Source organism: Monosiga brevicollis, genomic scaffold, assembly GCF_000002865.3.
Source record: "Monosiga brevicollis MX1 MONBRscaffold_3 genomic scaffold, whole genome shotgun sequence".
NCBI lineage: Eukaryota > Choanoflagellata > Craspedida > Salpingoecidae > Monosiga > Monosiga brevicollis.
Window position 1 is genome coordinate 83,770 of NW_001865040.1, and position 17,878 is coordinate 101,647.

At 54.0% G+C, this 17,878-nt stretch overlaps 5 protein-coding genes across 5 annotated transcripts; 3 read left to right on the forward strand and 2 right to left on the reverse strand.

The window, feature by feature from the left end:
• Positions 1-1,085: 1,085 nt before the first annotated feature.
• Positions 1,086-4,633, reverse strand: MONBRDRAFT_22668 (uncharacterized protein; the record flags this gene model as incomplete). Its single annotated transcript, XM_001743198.1, has 14 exons — positions 1,086-1,261; positions 1,406-1,708; positions 1,858-2,050; positions 2,231-2,578; positions 2,677-2,867; positions 2,946-3,033; positions 3,138-3,214; positions 3,326-3,424; positions 3,509-3,611; positions 3,727-3,834; positions 4,033-4,101; positions 4,189-4,289; positions 4,422-4,496; positions 4,588-4,633. 14 exons carry the CDS (start codon positions 4,631-4,633, stop codon positions 1,086-1,088), a joined length of 1,977 nt encoding a protein of 658 aa, XP_001743250.1.
• Positions 4,634-6,410: 1,777 nt separating this feature from the next.
• On the forward strand, positions 6,411-7,103 carry MONBRDRAFT_5524 (uncharacterized protein; the record flags this gene model as incomplete). Its single annotated transcript, XM_001742877.1, has 1 exon — positions 6,411-7,103. The coding sequence occupies one exon, from the start codon at positions 6,411-6,413 to the stop codon at positions 7,101-7,103; it is 693 nt and encodes a 230-aa protein (XP_001742929.1).
• Positions 7,104-7,390: 287 nt separating this feature from the next.
• Positions 7,391-10,549, reverse strand: MONBRDRAFT_22669 (uncharacterized protein; the record flags this gene model as incomplete). The annotated part of the gene is made up of 14 exons (XM_001743199.1): positions 7,391-7,555; positions 7,641-7,692; positions 8,003-8,080; positions 8,159-8,289; positions 8,376-8,465; positions 8,649-8,867; positions 8,941-9,099; positions 9,133-9,187; positions 9,294-9,348; positions 9,587-9,627; positions 9,698-9,774; positions 9,876-9,938; positions 10,046-10,201; positions 10,337-10,549. 14 exons carry the CDS (start codon positions 10,547-10,549, stop codon positions 7,391-7,393), a joined length of 1,554 nt encoding a protein of 517 aa, XP_001743251.1.
• A 4,360-nt stretch (positions 10,550-14,909) lies between these two features.
• Positions 14,910-15,322, forward strand: MONBRDRAFT_3288 (uncharacterized protein; the record flags this gene model as incomplete). The annotated part of the gene is made up of 2 exons (XM_001742878.1): positions 14,910-15,057; positions 15,216-15,322. Coding segments are annotated over 2 exons (255 nt in total), but the record flags the coding sequence as incomplete, so codon positions are not given.
• A 698-nt stretch (positions 15,323-16,020) lies between these two features.
• MONBRDRAFT_5526 (uncharacterized protein) lies at positions 16,021-17,375 on the forward strand (the record flags this gene model as incomplete). Its single annotated transcript, XM_001742879.1, has 3 exons — positions 16,021-16,370; positions 16,461-17,217; positions 17,307-17,375. The coding sequence occupies 3 exons, from the start codon at positions 16,021-16,023 to the stop codon at positions 17,373-17,375; spliced, it is 1,176 nt and encodes a 391-aa protein (XP_001742931.1).
• Positions 17,376-17,878: the final 503 nt, after the last annotated feature.

Consider the following 17,878-nt stretch of genomic DNA (forward strand, 5'->3'; position numbering starts at 1 on the left):
CGCACGCGCGCGCTCGCGCTCGCAGAGGGGTGGTGGTGGTGGGTGGCGATGCTCCTTGTTGATGCTACCACACGCTAATGGTCTCGGACCTGAAGGGGTTGAATGGCGGGGAAAGCGCTGGTGTTCAATGCCCAGCTCCGCCGATGACACGAGCCGCGCCTGGCACACCACAGAACTCCTGCAAGCTGCCCCGGACACGGGCGTCGGGCCGTCGATGCGAGCCAGCAAGAGAGGTGGGAGGGGAAGACGGATGCACGCAGAGATGCGATGAAGTTGAAGATGATGGTAGAGAAATGAACATCGAGCAAGAAGTGGTAGAGTCGAAAACAAAGGTAAAAACAGAGAGAATTGCTCAGAAGAGCCACAAACCAGAGAGAGCACCTCAAGAGGTGAGAAAACTCAGAGCGACAGCTTCCCAAAGACAGAATGTCAGAGAGAGGAGCAGACGACGTCATGGTCAATCGTACTAGAGTTTGCCAGGACGCATAGCAAATCGTACAAAGTGTGACATATTGCTACACTTTACAAAGTTTTAACTGTAACTCTGTCACACTTTTAGGCGATGACGTCGTTGTTGGTGGAGAGTGCATCGGCAACAGCAGGGGTTGCATTGATTTGCCTGCCTGCACGCAGGGAGAATGGTACAATGTGGTCACTCTGTTGACAATCCCTTTCGACCCGTGGGGTTGAGCATGGGGTTTTACTGCCTGAATTGGTGGTGCAAGCGACAAGACGTGGGCCTCACACCCAAAGAAGACCAATACACGAACAAGATAAAAAAACAAAGAGGGAGAAGAGAGGGGAGAGAAGAGAGAGAGAAGTGAGGAAGCGAGCCGAGAGCAAGGAAAGCTTTGCTGCAACCGCTTGCTACTTTCCTAATCGTCAGCGGCTCTGGCCGTTCTGTATCAAACAACGCACAAAGGACTTGAACTGGCAAAATCAGCGCAAATGGTGACGAGAAGGGAAGGCAGGAGAAGGGAAAAGAAACAAAAACCAAACAAAACAAAAAAAAAAGAAGAAAGAAAAAAAAAGCCGAACAACCTTAGAATGAAAGAATGATAAAGAGCAATTACATGACGGCGAAGTCATAGGGGCTCGAGGTCATGTTCACCATCGTCGGCCACACTGTCCTGACTTGCATCCGGGTTGATACCGGCCGCTTCCAGCATTTGACCACAGACGTCGTGCAGGTGTGAGGCCACGCCTTCAAACTCACTCGAATACACGTCCAAGCCCTCGGCAGCGCTGGACGGCGGTGCTTCTGTGACAATAAAAGAAAGAGTCAAACAATGCCATGTTAGGACAGCAAACCCGTCATCCATGAGCCAACAACATGCGGGCAAGCACCAGTGCCGGCCATGCACGGCGCAAAGTGTTGGTGTGCGTCACAGAACGTTCGACCTACCAAGTAAGCTGCCCAAGAAATCGTGCAACTCGAGCAGGTGGTCGGCTTCCAGCCGTGTTGTTGGGGTGACATCGCTCTCCCAACCAGCTAGATAGTTCCAGACGCATTTGCAGCAGGTGCCGGCCAGCTGCCAATCCGTATGCTGGGCACGGTCCAAGACTTCGAGGACGCTTTCCGCAAACTCGTACGGCTCGACTGCAGCTCGCGTCTCCGCGTCTGTCAGCAAATTCATCAGTATTCCACAAGCAATAAACGACACCTCCCGGTTTTCATGGTTCAGGAGAACCACCATGAGCTCGTGCACTGCAAGTCGCAACCAAAGACCAAGGCCGTGGTGGCAGGTGAGGAGGCAGACTGACAAGAAGAAAAAAGAAAAAAAAAAAAACTTTGCCAAGCATCCTTCAAAAAATAAAATGCCAAAGTATGACTCAAAGACCTCAATAAAAACGTACCGCGCCGCTCCACCAGGAGCTCCCGCACAGATGCCAGCTGGCTAAAGTTGCCAAAGACGCGGCCCACTTCCACCACCAGATCCATCTGACTGCTCAAAAGATGAGGGGTCAGCACATCCGCCAACTCCTGGCGCAGCGCTAGCACACGGTTGTCGGGCACATCATGGAAGGACAAATTGTTGATCGCCCCCGCCTACGCACGCAGCCACAGCAAAGAGGAGGCACGCGCCGGTTAAACCTTTTGCGATACAACGCGCGCAGCAATGGACAGTTGATTCCAGCTCCGTCATAGTGCACGCTATAGCTCGAGTCCATCGGCAGTTCCAAAGAACATCTCTCTGGACGGGCCCCGGGATGGAAATACACCACTCACCAGGTTGATGACCAGCTCCTCTTGTTCCTGCAAGACATCGTCACTCAAGAGCTCAAGCAGCACGTCCAACCGAGTGTCTTGAAACAGTCCTGGGCCCGCTGTTTCCGAAATACACAGGTTTGCCAGCAATCGAACAATCTTAATGACCACGTCTTGAAGCTCCGACGGCTTGCCCGCCTTGTCAAGCGCGGCGCCGTCCCGGGCTTTCGTCAGCAACACCTGGCTGTGCGCCACCAGATGTCCCAACACAGCCGTGCCGTCGGCAGTGGCCTCAAAGATGTGTTGGCGTAATTCTTCATCGCCTGCAGCCATGTTGCCAAGCACAAAAAAGATGCGGACACACATCGCCTGTCGAGCGAGGCATTGACAACAATCATGATCGTAGCTGTCAGTTGGAAGTGTCAACGGCACGGCCAGGTGCAATAACGCGGATCGCGTTCACCTACCTGATGCTGCTGGAAGTTGGATGCCAGCGTCATGAGATCGCTGGCAACGGTCGTCGGCAGTTGCTCACGTCCTTTGCGTTGAAGCGTGGTTTTGCCGTAGACGCGAACAATGTTCAGTACCACATCCTTCTCGCCCAAGAAGGCGTGCAGCACCTCGGCCAGAACCTCAATCATTGCCGAGTCTACTAAACCTGTGCATTGGGAAAACATGGCAAGTCAGGCCCGGGAGCACGTGGCGTTTCACAACAACGCTGGACAAGACCACGTACCGGTCAGCAGGTTGGTATTGACAGCCAAGTTGCGCAGTACGGCAGTGGACTGCACCATAAAGTTAATCATCTCTTTCGTGGGTGTCGCCTATAAACACGCATGTCATACCCCGCAAGGTGTTTCATGAGGTGGGGAAAAAAACAAACAAACAAACAACATGACAGTTCAAGCAGCGTGCTAGCGGAACAAACCTGATGAGCGCAAGCGCGAAGATGCCCCAATACGCTTGCCACAAATCCTGCGCTGCTAAGCAAGACTTGGGCCTCGTCTGTCAAAGCGTGCGCCCCGACGGGTAAGGCGTGAGAGCTAGCTCAGGCGCACCGCAAGCAGCATGACATCTTCCGAATAAAAGAAGTGGCATGCAAGATCAGATGCGCACCGCTGTTGCTGGTAAAGTTTTTGCAGGCCCCACAGCAGTATACCAGGGCATCACAGTTGGCCTGAATGTCTGCCTGCTTCAGAATGCCCACAAGAATATCTGCGGCCCCGAGTGCAAAAGAGAGTATCATGAAGCTTGAGTAAAAGGAGCGAGTTTGAGACTGAGGCAGGCCAGAAAACGCACCCATGACGCCTTCGGCTTTGAAGGTGGCGTCGTTGGTTTCATCGCGGCTCAGCTTGAAAAATAGCTTGCACGCATTGCTCAAAGTAGCGCCTTTTTGCGTTACCTGCAAACGGCATCAGGGGTGATGAGAAAAACACAACAACACAAAACCGAAACAAGACAATCGTATCAAAACCAGGTTCTGCCAAAGAAAACGAGTGACACAGGGCGCCACGTACGCGAAGGACGAGCTTGAGAACTCGAACCAAGGTGATGGCATCGGTCGAGTCAAGTAAGCGATACAGGCTGCGCAACAATGCTGCATTGCGCTTTCCGCTCCGAAAAGGCTGTGTGGGCACGTCAAACAAGGCGGTCGATGTACGCACGCACGCACGCACACACGCGCGCACACACACACACACACACGTGTTGCGTTAGCCGGCATTCAAATCACAATGGCTTGTAGCACATAAAGATCAAGTTGCCTTGATGCACCAAACAGACTGCAAAAGTTCAACAGAAGATGAGATAATTGATAGTCTGACCTTGTTGAGCTGAGAGTCGAGGGACAACAGTAGATTCAGCAGAGCGTCACGATCCATATCAGGCTCGAGCTAGCAGAGGGCCATTGGTGTGAGGGAAACTGGCGGTTTTAAACAAGTGAGGGCGGGTTGAATCGTGCTTTTCACATGATGACACACCTCATTGAGCACGGCCTGAACTTGACTCCATTTGACGTCCTCATCAAGGGTAGCGGTGGATACGCGGTCCTCCTTGGCACTTGTGCTGCGACGCGGAGCACCTGCCAATGGCACGGAAGGCGGCGTCGGGACAGGAGGTTCAGGACTCGGTGACGCTTGGTCTGGAGCCTGGGGCAAGCCGCGCCGGGTAGAAGGCCGAGCGATGCCATCGCTGGGTGCAGCAGAGGGCGGACGTGGCATGACGCGGCGACGTCCACTGGAAGCCCGAACTGAGCCAGCAGGTGGTGTAGGGCCGGTGGCTTCCGTTGCTGCACCAACACAAGTCCCACACGGGTGCAATTGTGAGTGTGACATGCGTAGATTTGTGAAAAGCACAGAAATACTAAGTTTGGAACATACCACTGAGTGTACGACCGCGAAATGAAGTGGTGGGGCTTGAGGCCATGTCACTGTTGGGCAAAATCAAATGGGTCAGAAGCGGTTGATAAAATGACCAAGGTGGGTCGGTGATCAAGCCAAGAGGTTCACGGTTCAATCACAGCTGCTTACAAGACGGCATTGGTGCTTTGACTCCGGTTTTCCTGTGCATCCAAATCACAACAGAGCAGACGCGTGTACATCTTTGTGAGAGAGCGCGAGGACACCACGAGAAAAGTGCCAACGGGCGAGCTGAGAGGCAAGGGTGGAGTGGAAAGGCAAGAGGCAACAAGGCTCGACACAGGCTGTGCCTGGCATTGGCGGTAGGGACACACAGGGATTGATCCTCGAAACGAGCCGCTGATGGCGGTGGGGGGGCGCATGAGATCTTCGGATTCGGGCATTTCGGCTAAAAACTGCTTTCGCCCCATTCTAAGGATTGCCACAGTTGATTGTTAGGGTCCTGAGTCGTGAGACCGGACAATGCTGCTATTCTGTTGTATACTTGCGGGCAAGCAATGGTGGAGAAGAGGAGGCGGGTCACGTACGGATAAGCTGACGGGGGGCGCATGTCAACATTTCTGTTGCCAGTCAGGGTGAGGTGGCGAGCAAGAAATCAAGACGGCGGTGAGCTCAGGCTAACAGCAGAGCGGCAACTGGGCTCAAAAACGCGTGGTACCAACCCGCTCGAGGCACGCGAAGCTCCAAAGAGCCCTATCATCAATAGCCCAGTTGCGAAAACGTGTGAGACGCAAAGGACGGAACAGGTGACATCACGGAAAATGATGTTGGACGCGAGCGCTGGGCGCAGAGCCGACCTCGGCTGCGATCAGCAGGGGTCATCGGGCGTGTCGTCTCGACAGAGCGCACGGCGGCGCGAGCTCGTTGAAGAACGCGCTCCTATATGACACAGACCCGGCTGGCCGTGAGCTGCGCGAGTAGCTGGGTAGACCAAGGGTTGGAGCAGTAGACAGGCAGATCATGAAGCCTTACCTGAACTTTATCCTGACTGACGGTTTCATAAAACGCGCCGGCGGTCGGGGCCTGGGTGCGCCCGCGCCGACGGGGTTTGGAAGCCATGGACGACGACATTCTGACAGAAGCAGGTTGGAAGGGCACCTCTGCAGAGGTGTACGGAGGCGCGAGGCGAGGCGCGGCAGCAATGTTTGTCCAAGTCCCGCACGGGAGTCAATACGCGAACAGCGGAGATCATGGACTGCACCGTAGGCGTGCGACCATGGCGGGAACCTGCAGTCTGGGCCTCTGTGTGGCAAAGCGTTCCCACAGGCACGGCCAGCTGCCGAGACTGGTGGAACAGCTCGTAAACGATGCGCTGAGCGAGGGGGTTTAAAACACACACACACACACACACACACACGGTTGCTGGCTCGGAACAGTCGGATTCCCGACACGTCCACCTGCCAAATCCTTCACCTTCCACGCTGCACAAGCCAATCCACCACAGCGTCGGTGGTATCGAAAGGGGTGGTAAGCACGACCCAAAGCCCTTCGCGGACAAGCAGTCGCCCTCCCCCTCGAGTTCAAGCTTTCCCCCGGACCGGTCTGTGCACCAGCGCCTTGACCACCAAAAAAAAAAACAAAAAAAAAGAAAAAAAAAAAACAAAAAATAAAAGATTTTGGGGTAGTGGGATTTTAACACATTACCCCTCTATTTTGAATAATAACCTCAACGTAACTCCTAAGCCCTAAGCCTTTGAGTCTTTGAGTCTTTGAAGGAAAAAATGCGTTCCAAACGGATGTTCACACCGATGTCATATTTCTCTGACAAAGGAAGGGAGCGCGCGATGGCGATGGCGATGGCGACGGATTCGGATTCTGAGCGGGAGCGCGCGTCGATGGCAGCGCTGAGAGCCAAGACCACAGATGATTACAACGGCTTTTTGAAATCATTTTCCACACTGGAGAGTGGGGATAACCCGTTTTTACATCTGTTGGCTGGACCGGCTGGTGGGGCCGCGCAAACGTCCAGACAAACCGTCCTCCCTGGTACCCTTGAGCCCGAAGGAGCCGGCAGCGCTTCTGCGGCAACCAAACAGAGAGATCAGCCGCAACTAGATGAGGCGGAGATGGTGCTGCCTCCGGGCGAGACTGCCTTCTGCCCACCACCCGGCATTCACCTTCAACTTGACAACTTCACTTCGGAGTACGGTTTTCGGCCAGCCTATCAACCTTCCTTTGCTGCGCCGCGCCGCACCAACCCGCCTCCTTTGCGTGCCGCCAAGGAGCAGGACGCACCCGCCGCCGTCGACAAGAACAACACCCGTACAGACAAGGAAGACCTTTCTCAACAAGAACGGCTGCTTCGTCAATTTGAGCTGGATCTTCACGCAGAATTGCGTCATCTGCGGGACCTTGACATCATCACACCCGTGGCCCCAAACTCTTCGGTGACAACGGTTGTTGAGTTTGAGGACCTGCAGATTGAGGATCTCGATGACACGGACATTCAAATATTTGGACAAGCGTCACGGCCGTAACACGGCCTGGGAAGCTCACATTTTGCTGTCTTATGCCACCAATAGTGCCAATGGTTGTCGCCTTGAAGGCCGGGCGCTGCGCGCCGTAATTCATATTGAAGCCCTTGGCACTATGAGTATAAAGAGTGTTACATCCGGATGTATTAGATTTTTTTTTTTTTTCTTTTTGGCTGATGTTTAGCATCGCGTCTCTGGTCTTTGCGCAAGCCACAATTGATGGCAAGCACCAGCCTTCTTACTTCCATCACCGGCATTCAAAAGGAGCGTCTCATAGAAATTACAGGTGGCTACTTAACGCGCGGTCGAATCATTGTAGCGTACACCCAGGCCAGCTGGCCCGCTACCACCACGAGCGCCAAGACTAGCTTCATCGTTGCCCACGTCCACACCTTGAGCTGCCAAGAGTTGCTCATATACCTCCTGCCACCCGACCACGGGGGAAGCACGGTACGCTGTGGTTAAAAGGAAACGAAAAAAAAAAAAAAAAAAAAAAAAAAAAAAGCTGCCGGCAACAATCAACCCCAACTAGAAGCATACCTCGCTCTGCCAGCCCGCTGTTGCAGCCTGTGATTGCACTCGCAGTAAATTTCTATGACAGCCGTCGAGCACAGCACGGGGTCAAGGGGAGGCATTCCGCAACGCATTTAATAAAGTGCGCCAGCCAAGCCTTCTGGTCCAAGACAGCAAGCAGCACAGCAGACCTAAAAGACATGACTAAGCGTTCGGGCAAGACAACAGTAGCCTCGAGGTCGAGCATCTCGCTGACGAGACGGCTGACAGTTGAGCCATCCAGCGGTTTGACATGCAAACTGCGCACCCCGCACGTCCCCCAAAAGCAAACCATTCGCCGTGAGAATATACGAGCTCACATCCAATCGAAAACCAGCACCAAAGCGTACTTTAGATCAAATGCCGTAGAGGGAAGGAGACCGGAATGCGAAGGCATGGCAGTGCGGGTGGCCAGCACGACCAGTTTGCTACATTGCGTTGTCAAACCCACACAGATGGATTAAAAGATGTATCTCATCGCGCTGGTTGGCATTGGGCACACATACCAGCTTGGCGGCGGCTTGCTTGCCAAGAGAGCCTGTAGACTGCTGGCAAGAGCATGTGAGAACACCGCTTGATTTGCAATGTGCAGGTACTCGACAATGGTATCCAGATCATCCAGGAGCACCACCGCCGTCTACCGAGGACCCCAAAAAAGAAATAATGAGGCTGTCACGGCACAATGTCCCATCCACTGCACTCAAACGCCGAATCACGACTGACCCGAGCCGCATGGGCAGAAGTAAAGGCCCGTCGAATTCGATTTACTTTTCCCAGGTCGGTCAAGCCCACCAATTCAGCGCCCGTCACGACCTGAGACAAATTGCGGTTCAGACAGCGTTCAAGAAAGGCACCAAGAAACGAGGCACACGCCCACCTCAACAAATTCCACGTCACTTTGTAGGATGGCTTGAACCTGAAATGCCATCGTGGAAAGTTCATCAATACCACTGGCAGCACTTGTCAACATGCGGAAAGGTGTGGTCTCCAGCTTACCGCCAACGCCGTCTTTCCCACTCCTGTGGTAATGTCCAGACACAGGCGTAAATGCCATAAAAACACATAAAACTTCAGTCCTTGACAGAACAAAAGGCCCAACAGATGCATGCGTAGCGACACACCTCCTGCGCCGGTGATAAGAATGCGCAGCGCGTCTGATGTCGAAGCCTCCGGGCTTGTGCTCGTAGCAATGTGCTCTTGCAGGGTGTGCAACACCTGTAGCACGGTCTCACAGCCGTATCAGATTCAAAGTAGCATTGCGTGAGCGCGGTGGCATGCGCACATTCACCTGCTCATTTGCTTTTCGTGTGCGCATCCAGCCCATGGGAAGATAGTCTCGGGCGATGGTATGAGTTGGCGTGGTAAATGCTGGCTCGCTAGCATCAATGGACTTTAAGAAGTCGGTCTGCTGAACCTGTTGATAGACGCGATTAAGCTTGCCGTGATCCTAAAACGTTTGGACACAATGCTGCTGGCTTACCAGAAGTGGGGCACCCGCCTCCTCTGCCCGAGCAATAGCTAATGAGGCCGCATTCCTAAAAGTTGGCACCAGCGCGCCCCGTGCCCAAGTGCCAGCTGAGACTGGACAAGGGAGGGTGAACGAACATTACATCGCGAGCATGCATTCAACATGATACCTACCGGACCAAACCCGCGATTTCTGCCCCGCTGAAGCGTCCTGTTCTAAAGGCCAGAGCTGTAACCAATCACACATCGCCAATTCAATGTCATCGCGGGGTCCTATAGCTTAACAAGCAATGAGGGTGCAACTCGCACCATCAAGATCAACGTCCGGCGCCAGCAGCTGCGAAGCTTGCATGGCTCGCGTGTGAATCTCAAAGATTTCTTGTCGGCCTGTTGCCATAGTGTGGTGAGTTCTTGAGAGCTCGAGTCTCGTCTTGCGTGCCGGCAAACGCGTAAAGCACACAACGCACCAGTGACGTCGGGCAAGGCAATTTCGACCTGAACTTCAAACCTACCAACCCCTCAGCCCAAGCAGATAAGCTCACACAAGGCAATTGTGTAATCCTGCTGGTTGTACCCACCGGCCCGGTCGCAGAAGCGCCTTGTCAATGAGACCCCGCTGATTGGTCATGCCAATGACGATAATGTTATTTTGCTCCTGCCACATGCGCCGAGGACAATAGGTGACAGCATGTGTTTGTAAACGACAAGCATTGCTATGCCTGCACACGCTTTTTCTTCGACTCGACGCCGGCAGACCTTGAGTCCATCCATAAGGGTGAGCAGACTGTTGACCACGCTATCATACGCCAAGGAGGCAGACTGAATATCGCACAAAGGGTTTGTTCGCGGTCATGGAAAATGCCATACGCGCACGCGCACCCCTTCCTCGCTTTCCATGGAGATGCGTTGCACACCAAAACACATACCGATCCATCACCAGAGCCTCGCTCTCGAAAGATGGCGTCGATTTCGTCAAAAATCAAAACGTATGTGGGACTCGCCTCCCCCAGCCGTGCCACAGCTTCTTCGGCAGGTGCAAAGTATTGGCGCAAGGCCTTTTCGCTCTCTCCGAGGTATTTTTGCTACATGACGTTGTGCCCAAGGTTTTGATGACGTGCATGAGAGCCGACAGCCATTGAAAGAAATTCAGAACGGGTTTTGTTTGCAAGGAGTCAGCAGAACAGCCGTGTCGACAGCCGTTTGAGATTTTTACGCACCATAATACTGGGTGTGTTGATCAGCGTGACCTGATCTGAGCCCAAGAGCTTGGCAATGGTCCTAAAAGGCAGGTCGATGAGAGAACTGGCTCTGCCCCTCATTTGAGTCGGTTTGTGCAATTCAATGCTCACCTCGCCAATAGGGTTTTGCCAGTGCCAGGTGGCCCATGGAGCAAGACGCCTGGCCCCGCCGCTCATCATGAGGGTTACCATTCGACTGTGTCGCCAGGCAAGCACAAACGTTTCTGGCCACAAACCTTTGGGGTGCGAAATGCCAAGAGCCCGGACTTGCTCGGGCGGAAACTGCCGGCCTTGGAACACGCGGCGATAAATTTCTTGAATTTCCTGAATCGATAAACTCAAAACATGAGCTAAGCACGTATTCACGCCCCGGGCCAGCACCTTTTGCCCTCGTCACCAACCTGCTTGAGACCTCCGACACCCAGCTTTTGAAACGAGGTAAAAATGTCTCTACTCCAGCAACAGGTCAAACGTGAGCACATCGGCGACCGCACAAGTGGGCGTACAGGTCCAGCAAGGATGCATCACCGAATTGATGCATGATAGGACACGGCTCGGTCAAGGTTGAGGGGCGTGGCCAAGCCATCAAAGGTGACACTGACATCCTGAGGCGGATGCATACAGAACAAGCATCAAAGGCCGGCACCAAGCGCTTGACAGTATATAGCAAAGCAAGAAGGGCTGTTGGACATCTACGAGACCACAGACCAGATCAAGCCCATCAAGCGTGGGGAGGGTACAGGTGGCTGAAAACTCCGAGTTGCGCGTCGCTCGAGTGCATGACTCCGTGCCCACTCGAATGGTGATGGGTGCTTGAGGAAAGCCCACGCCGTGAATGGTCAAGGTATCGCCTGCACGGCAATCTATGTTCACGAGGGGTGAGTGCGCGGTAGCAGGCCAGGGTCAATGGTCAGCAAGCCACGCTAGCAACCAGCGTGGCTGTGACTTGAATGGGCGTGATTATCCTTGACGGAGCGGCGTAGTGCATGGTGTGAAAGAGACACGGCATGCTGACCCGCAATCGTGGCTGCGGCGGTTGAGCTTTTGCAGCCGGATACTCCAGTCAGACGAGGGCGCCTGATTCCACAAGCAAAATGGTCAGACCCAAAAAGTACCAATACAATGCCATATAGGAATATGAGATGGGGTCTGATTGAGTGTCAGTTGGCATTCAGCGTCCGTGACACGCACTGGTTCAAGGGGCAGCCAATGGCTCCCGTGAGCTGGAGGTTGTAAATGCACGCCAGCGGCCCTGTCGAGAAGAGCGGGGGCAGATCGTTACATGGGCATTGAACCGCTTTGAACGCATGGTGTCCCAGACGCACCAGAGCCTTCGGAGATTTGTACGTGGGCAGGGTTTGGGTCCCCACAGTGAATGTCCACAATCATTTTACGATGACGTTTGACGATATCACAAAAGTCTCCGCCGTCAAACTCGAGTCGCAAGCCTGTGGGCAGAGAAGCACAGGTCAGACACGAGCAGTCTGAAAGTGGGTGCATTTCAAGGATCATGAAGGCGCAGACCCACCTTGCGAATGTCCAGGCAAGCTTTGCACGGATGCCTGGTCAAGGCGTCCGGCGATTGAGGGCTCCACGCCTGGGCTCAAGCGATCGAGATGGGCAGGAGATGAGGTCAGGAGTCGGACAGGGGTTTGGATAAAGCGCGTTGCAACAAACAGATGAACAAACCCGTCACGTGCATGCAGCCAATCGTGGTAGAGCGTGGGCTGGCCGACCCGCATTCACGTTGGCCTGTTCCATCTGAATGCATCAAGTTGGTGGGCGGTGAAGGGTATGTTGGCGACGTCAAGCACACACGGGTCCAACTCAGAGGCCAAGGCTTGTACCGACCGAAGCTGAAGCGAGAGCCTCGAACAGAAGGAACTGGCGCATCAAACTGGATCTTCTGCAAGCGATCCAAGTCATATTGCTGTTCCCGAGCCGGGTCTGTCCAAGTGCCTTGAAGCCGCGAAGCCGCTGCCAAGGTCACGCACGCCCAACCCAAAACACCGACAACCCACATTCTGCAAAGCAGCAGCCCCAAGGGGGAGTCAACACCAACGGCCCTCTCCTCCACCCACCCCCCAAGCTGCCAGTCTCCTCCCCAGCTCCCCCAAGCTGCCAGTCACCTCCCCCAAGCTGCCAGTGACCTCCCCAGTCAAGCCCCGATGGGTGTGTGTGTGTGTGTGTATTTTTGACAAACAACCAAGTGACATGTTTTTTCTGACAATTAATCTTTTTTGTGTTTGTGTCTCTGTTAGGATACATGTGGTAGTTTTACATGTGTGCCAACCTGTGTCTTTCCGCTCTCTCTCTTCTCTCTTCTCTCTCTCTCTCTCTCAAACTCTCAAACTCTCTCTGCTGTCTCTCTCTTCTCTCTCTGTGCTCTGACCAATTCTGTGCTCTCTCTCTCTCTTCACAAATTTTTCTCGCTCGCTCGCTCGAAAGGGCAGACCAAGGAGGCGAGGTGCGGGGAAGGGAGCGCCATCTTGCGGGGGGCGGGTTCAGGGTGTGTTCAACTGCTCGTGGGTGGGCCTGTGCAAAGCTGACCCTGGAGGATGGCCACCGCGCCGCTGCGCGCTTTGCGAGGTGAGCCGTGTTTGTTGTTGATTCTTCGCCCTTGACAACCACCGATTCCCGCGATTCCGCCCCTCGGGAATACGCTTGAGCCGGCTCCGCCGCCTCCTTCATGTGTTCGAAATCAAAGGCCGGTCGGGGATCGGCTCCGCTGGTGCCTCCGTCTTGACACCAAACGCACGTGTGCTTGCCCACACGCCGCATACACGTTCATCAACACCCACGTGAAGCACGATCGGCCCCCACCTCAGACTGCCGTGCTGCGTCAAGCAAACTCATGCGGTCAACTCAAGCCTCCCTCGCGTCAAAGCCCGTCCCGTGCCTCGCTTTAAAGCCCACCCCGTGCCATCGCCATTCTTCTCTCCAACCCCTCCCCATTCATCTCCCTACCTTTGTGTCACGAGCAAGCACACCCATACTTTCATCTGTCGTTTGGGCGCACGCTTGGGCGTGCGGCCAGGGACTTTCAGACAACACAGCCTTCCACACAGCCTCCTCTTTTCTTCCACAGACGCTCAGCTTTTTCTTGACGCGATCGCGATCGCGTTGCCAGCCTGAAGTTTACGCTGTTGCCACGCATCATCTCACCACCTGTTGTTATGCCACGTGACCCGCGGCTGTTGTCTTTCCCTCACTAGCGCGGACTGCTGGTCGCCGACTTGCTGAACCTGCCAACTCCACCATGCTACGACAGTGCGTTTGTCAATTTGGCTGCACGTCACCGATGCGCGCCGACCTAGCGCCCGAGTTCACCATTTCACTTGGATGCTGGTCGCCACTTCCGTGTCCTCGCGCGTAGAAAACCAGGGCCACATGAGAAGCAGGTCTTTCGTGCCTGTCAAGCCGGCGCTCGCGAAGATGTACTCGCGCTCTTCAACCGCCACTGCAACGAGGTATGCGCCATGTCCATCAAACCTGCATCCACGCCTTGTCTGACCCTGGCGCCATGGTTTTGCCTCAGAGCCCAAGAACCTCACGCTTCACGCTGCACCCCCTCTTCTCACCTGTGTCCCCCTTTTAGCTCAATGTGAATGCCATCGCGTCCTCTGGCACACCCTTGCTCTTCGCCGTGCTTGAGCTGGGTGAATTGAGCTTGCTCCGCCAGCTAGCACAGTTTGCCGAACTGGACATCAATGCCATCCATGCAGCCTCGGGGGAGAATGCTGCTCATCGCTGCATCGAGCTCGAAAAGCCAGCGCTCCTCAAACAAGTTCTTCTTCTAGGCTGCTCCTGTCATCATCGCAATAAGGATAACGTGTCGCCTCTCGAGCTCGTCGTTCTTAGTGGCAGGGTGCGTACAGGGTGTCAATCTGTCACTCACGCTCACGCATCTGCAGCTCTGGCCATCACCTCATTGTCGCTGGTTGTTGGTGTCGTTCTACCTTCTTTGATCTTGTCATCACAGCTGGCGTTGCTCGCCGTCATGCTTATGCACGGGCGCCTCAAGATTGATACTCCATCTTTGGAGGGCTACACGCCTTTGGCCTTGTCCATTCTACAAAATCAGGTTGGCAGCTTCTCTTCCATGCATTCCGCCGGGAAGCATCTGCCAGAATCCAATCCCCGCCCCCCTCAACCGCCATCACCATCTGTACATGGCGATAGCCCGACTGCTGTCGCATGCTTGTCAGCAAAGGTGCAAGCGCACGCCAGCCCTGCGGTATTGAAGAAATGTCGCCCTTGCATCTCGCCGCTGCTTGTGGCAACATCGATTGCCTCACAGCCCTGCTCAGCGCTGAGTAAGCACCGCTTGACGCGAAAGCAGGCTCACCCCAAATCGTGATGATGAGCCTTTGCCAGCTCCTTATCGTCAGTACAACAGACACGCTTCATTTGTCCTCTACCCATGATTGCTTGCCCTTCCAGGACGCACCAACCTCCCAACAACACGGATCGTCGTGGTCGTACACCCCTTCACTTGGCGATCGCCGCCTCAAACATGAAAGCAACCCTAGCACTCTTGTCAGCTGGTGCCAATCCAGATACTCGTGACACTGCTGGTACTTCACCCCTGCACATGGCCGTTTCACTCGGCCAAGCAAGCTTGGTGCAAGCATTGCTCGACGCTGGCGCTGAGCCAACTGTCTGTGATCAACGTCAACGAACGCCTCTGCATACTGCCGGTACGCCTGACCGAATTCTCGTTGCTGGGTCCTGAAGAGGGCGGCCAGAGAGCTAGCTTGACATGGCGGGTGTCAAGTCCGTGAATGTGAATAGAGCTGTTCACTTGTTTGTTTCATTCTTCCTTGTGTCCCTTTACACGCTCTACACGACTTTGTAGTTGAAGCTGGGCACACCGACGTGGTTCGGGCGCTCGTTAAAATTGGAGGCGACGCGCTCATGGCAGCTACGGATGCTGCTGGGTGCACTGTCGCCCACCTGGCGTGCAAGCTGGGACATGACACTATCCTGAAAGAACTCATCGAGGCCCACCCTCCATTGGCAACCTTACCCGACCAGCAAGGCTGGACCCCTCTCCATTGGGCAGCAGCTGTCGATCGGCTCGGTGCAGCTCAGCTACTAGCCGAGCACCCTATTGATTGGAATGCACTCGATAACAATGGACAACCACCCGTTTTCTTGGCCGCCAGTCGGGGCGCTTTGGTGGGCTTTTGGCTTGGGGTGACTCCGTTGCAAGGGCAATGCCTTTCCCCTGTCTTTGTTTCTCTCACATCGCCCCTTTTTCTGTCCCGTAATTTCCCATCTTTGTGACTCTGGGCTTGCTTCCCTTTCTGGACAATGTGCTCATTGCTTCAAACTGTAGGCGCTTACGGAATGGATGCTCGGAACAAAGGAACTGGACGTGCAGCTCCAAGATTCGCACGAGCAAACTTTGCTTCACCTGGTTGTTCATAATGCGTGGGCTGCGGTGACCCAGGATGTGCTGCAGCAAGGGGCCTTAATTCATGCGCGTGATCATCAGGGTCGGAACCCATTACACTGGGCAGCTGCGACGGTTTGTGTCTTGATCCTTTGATTCTTATTGTTGTTTGTAATCTGTTTGTTTGAATGTTTTTCTGGATTTGCTTCAAGTTGGTACCTGATCCTGATGCGCACGCACAACGTAGAATGATTCTGAAACAGTGATGGTGCTGCTTGATGCGGGAGCCGACCCAGATGCGCTCGATCTGGCTGGTTTACATGTGCTCCATGATGCCGCCAATGCAAACGCTGCCTCGGTTGTTCCCATTCTAGTGCAACGCTGTCGCATGCTCAACCCAAACACCAAGGGTCTGACAGGAACGGGACTCACACCACTTGATGTAGCATACAAACGCACAGCAGCTTTGGCTGCCGACGTGCTGCTTCGCGAGGGTGGATGGCCTTACGACCTATTATGCCATGCTGCTGCGGCTCGAATTCAGTCGATCTGGCGCTTACGCCGCCAAATCCGCGCTCGACTGCCCGTCGATGAAGACTTCACCGTTGTTTTCCGGTATGTTTCCTGGATGGCGCTCAGATCAACCAATGCCTGATACCATCTCCTCACACAACAACCATTTCTTTGGTTTGCCTTCCTCTCAAGGCCCATTGCTCGAGCAAATTTGGCTGTCTTGCGTCTGCACTACCGACAACAGCTACTTAATCGCCATGCCGTTTTCCTGGCAGAGGCACGGCAGCTTGGTCGATTGCCATCGCAGCTCGAAGGCACGGCTGCCACAGACAGCACGTCACCAGTCTTGGCAGCTACCTCAACCTCGCGATCACGCACCCTGTCCAAAAGCACCGGGTCGATGTCTTTGTCTCGTCCTGAGCGTGAGCGTCGTGAACCCTCAAGTCACAGAAAAGCAAGTTCTAATGGCACACTGCGAGCTGCTCCAGCTCCGCCGAGCACGGCTCGGGTCATTTCACGCAATTTCGTGCGGCCCAGCACACGCCAGCATCGGGCTGCTTCCGTCTCGCGCGCAACATCCAGCTCACGAAAGCTTCAAGCTCAACTCGAGCAGGAGCGTCAGCGGAATGTCACTTTGCAAGATCAACTCAAGTTACTTGAATCGGTGAACCGACATCAAGCCAAAGCTCTAGAACACGTGCCTGCAGTCAACGACAACACTGAAGACTCAGACACTCGTCGACGGTCCTACAGCAACTCTGTCGAGATTAAGCGATTCATGCATCAGCGTAAACTCATTGACAAATACCAACGCAAAATTGCTAGCGTCAAGGCTCGTCTAGACAACAGCCTAGTAGCCGAATCGTCGCCATCCATGAATGCAGATGAGGAGATTAAGAAGGCTGCTCGGCAAGCTGCTCGGCAACAAGTCAAGGCTGCCCTCACTGACGTATGGTGCAGCTGTTGCTCGTGCTTCCGGCCCCAATATGCACAATGCAAAACACATCTCATTCTTTGGTCACTGCTTTTTCTGGCTAGGTGCGCTCCATTCGTGAAAAGACGGAGGCATTGGCAGTGTCCCTCAAGCGCTCAACTGCAAGCTCGTGAGCATAGCCGAAGACAAACAAAAGTATTCGGTCTGCAGCCTGGTCCTATCCCATGTGCTGGAGAACGGCCGCACATGCACAGAGCACTCCGTCTTTAGGATCTCGTTTCCTCGGTGACGCGTTGGTGCCTGCTGAGCGGCGCTGTGTTTCTGAATGAGGACAACAGAATGTGATACCCACAAGCGTAAACAACTATTGATGTACATAACCATGATATCGGGTTGTTTTGGAGCTTTTCAACTTTTTTTTTTGCTTTTCCTCCTCCATTGAGTTGCGTTCAACCTGCAAAAACGGTGTATAGTCACGTTGTGCAAGAGCGTTTCTCATTGATTGGCTCAAGCACTCTCTCAAAATCTACAATTATTGATACCTGACTTGTTTTGCAAACGTTATGACTTGACTTGAATTTTCATTTGCACTTTGATTGCTCAGCATCAAATCTCCAAATCCACACGCACATCCTTGACGGAAATACAAACACTCCTCTGGATACATACAGGCACT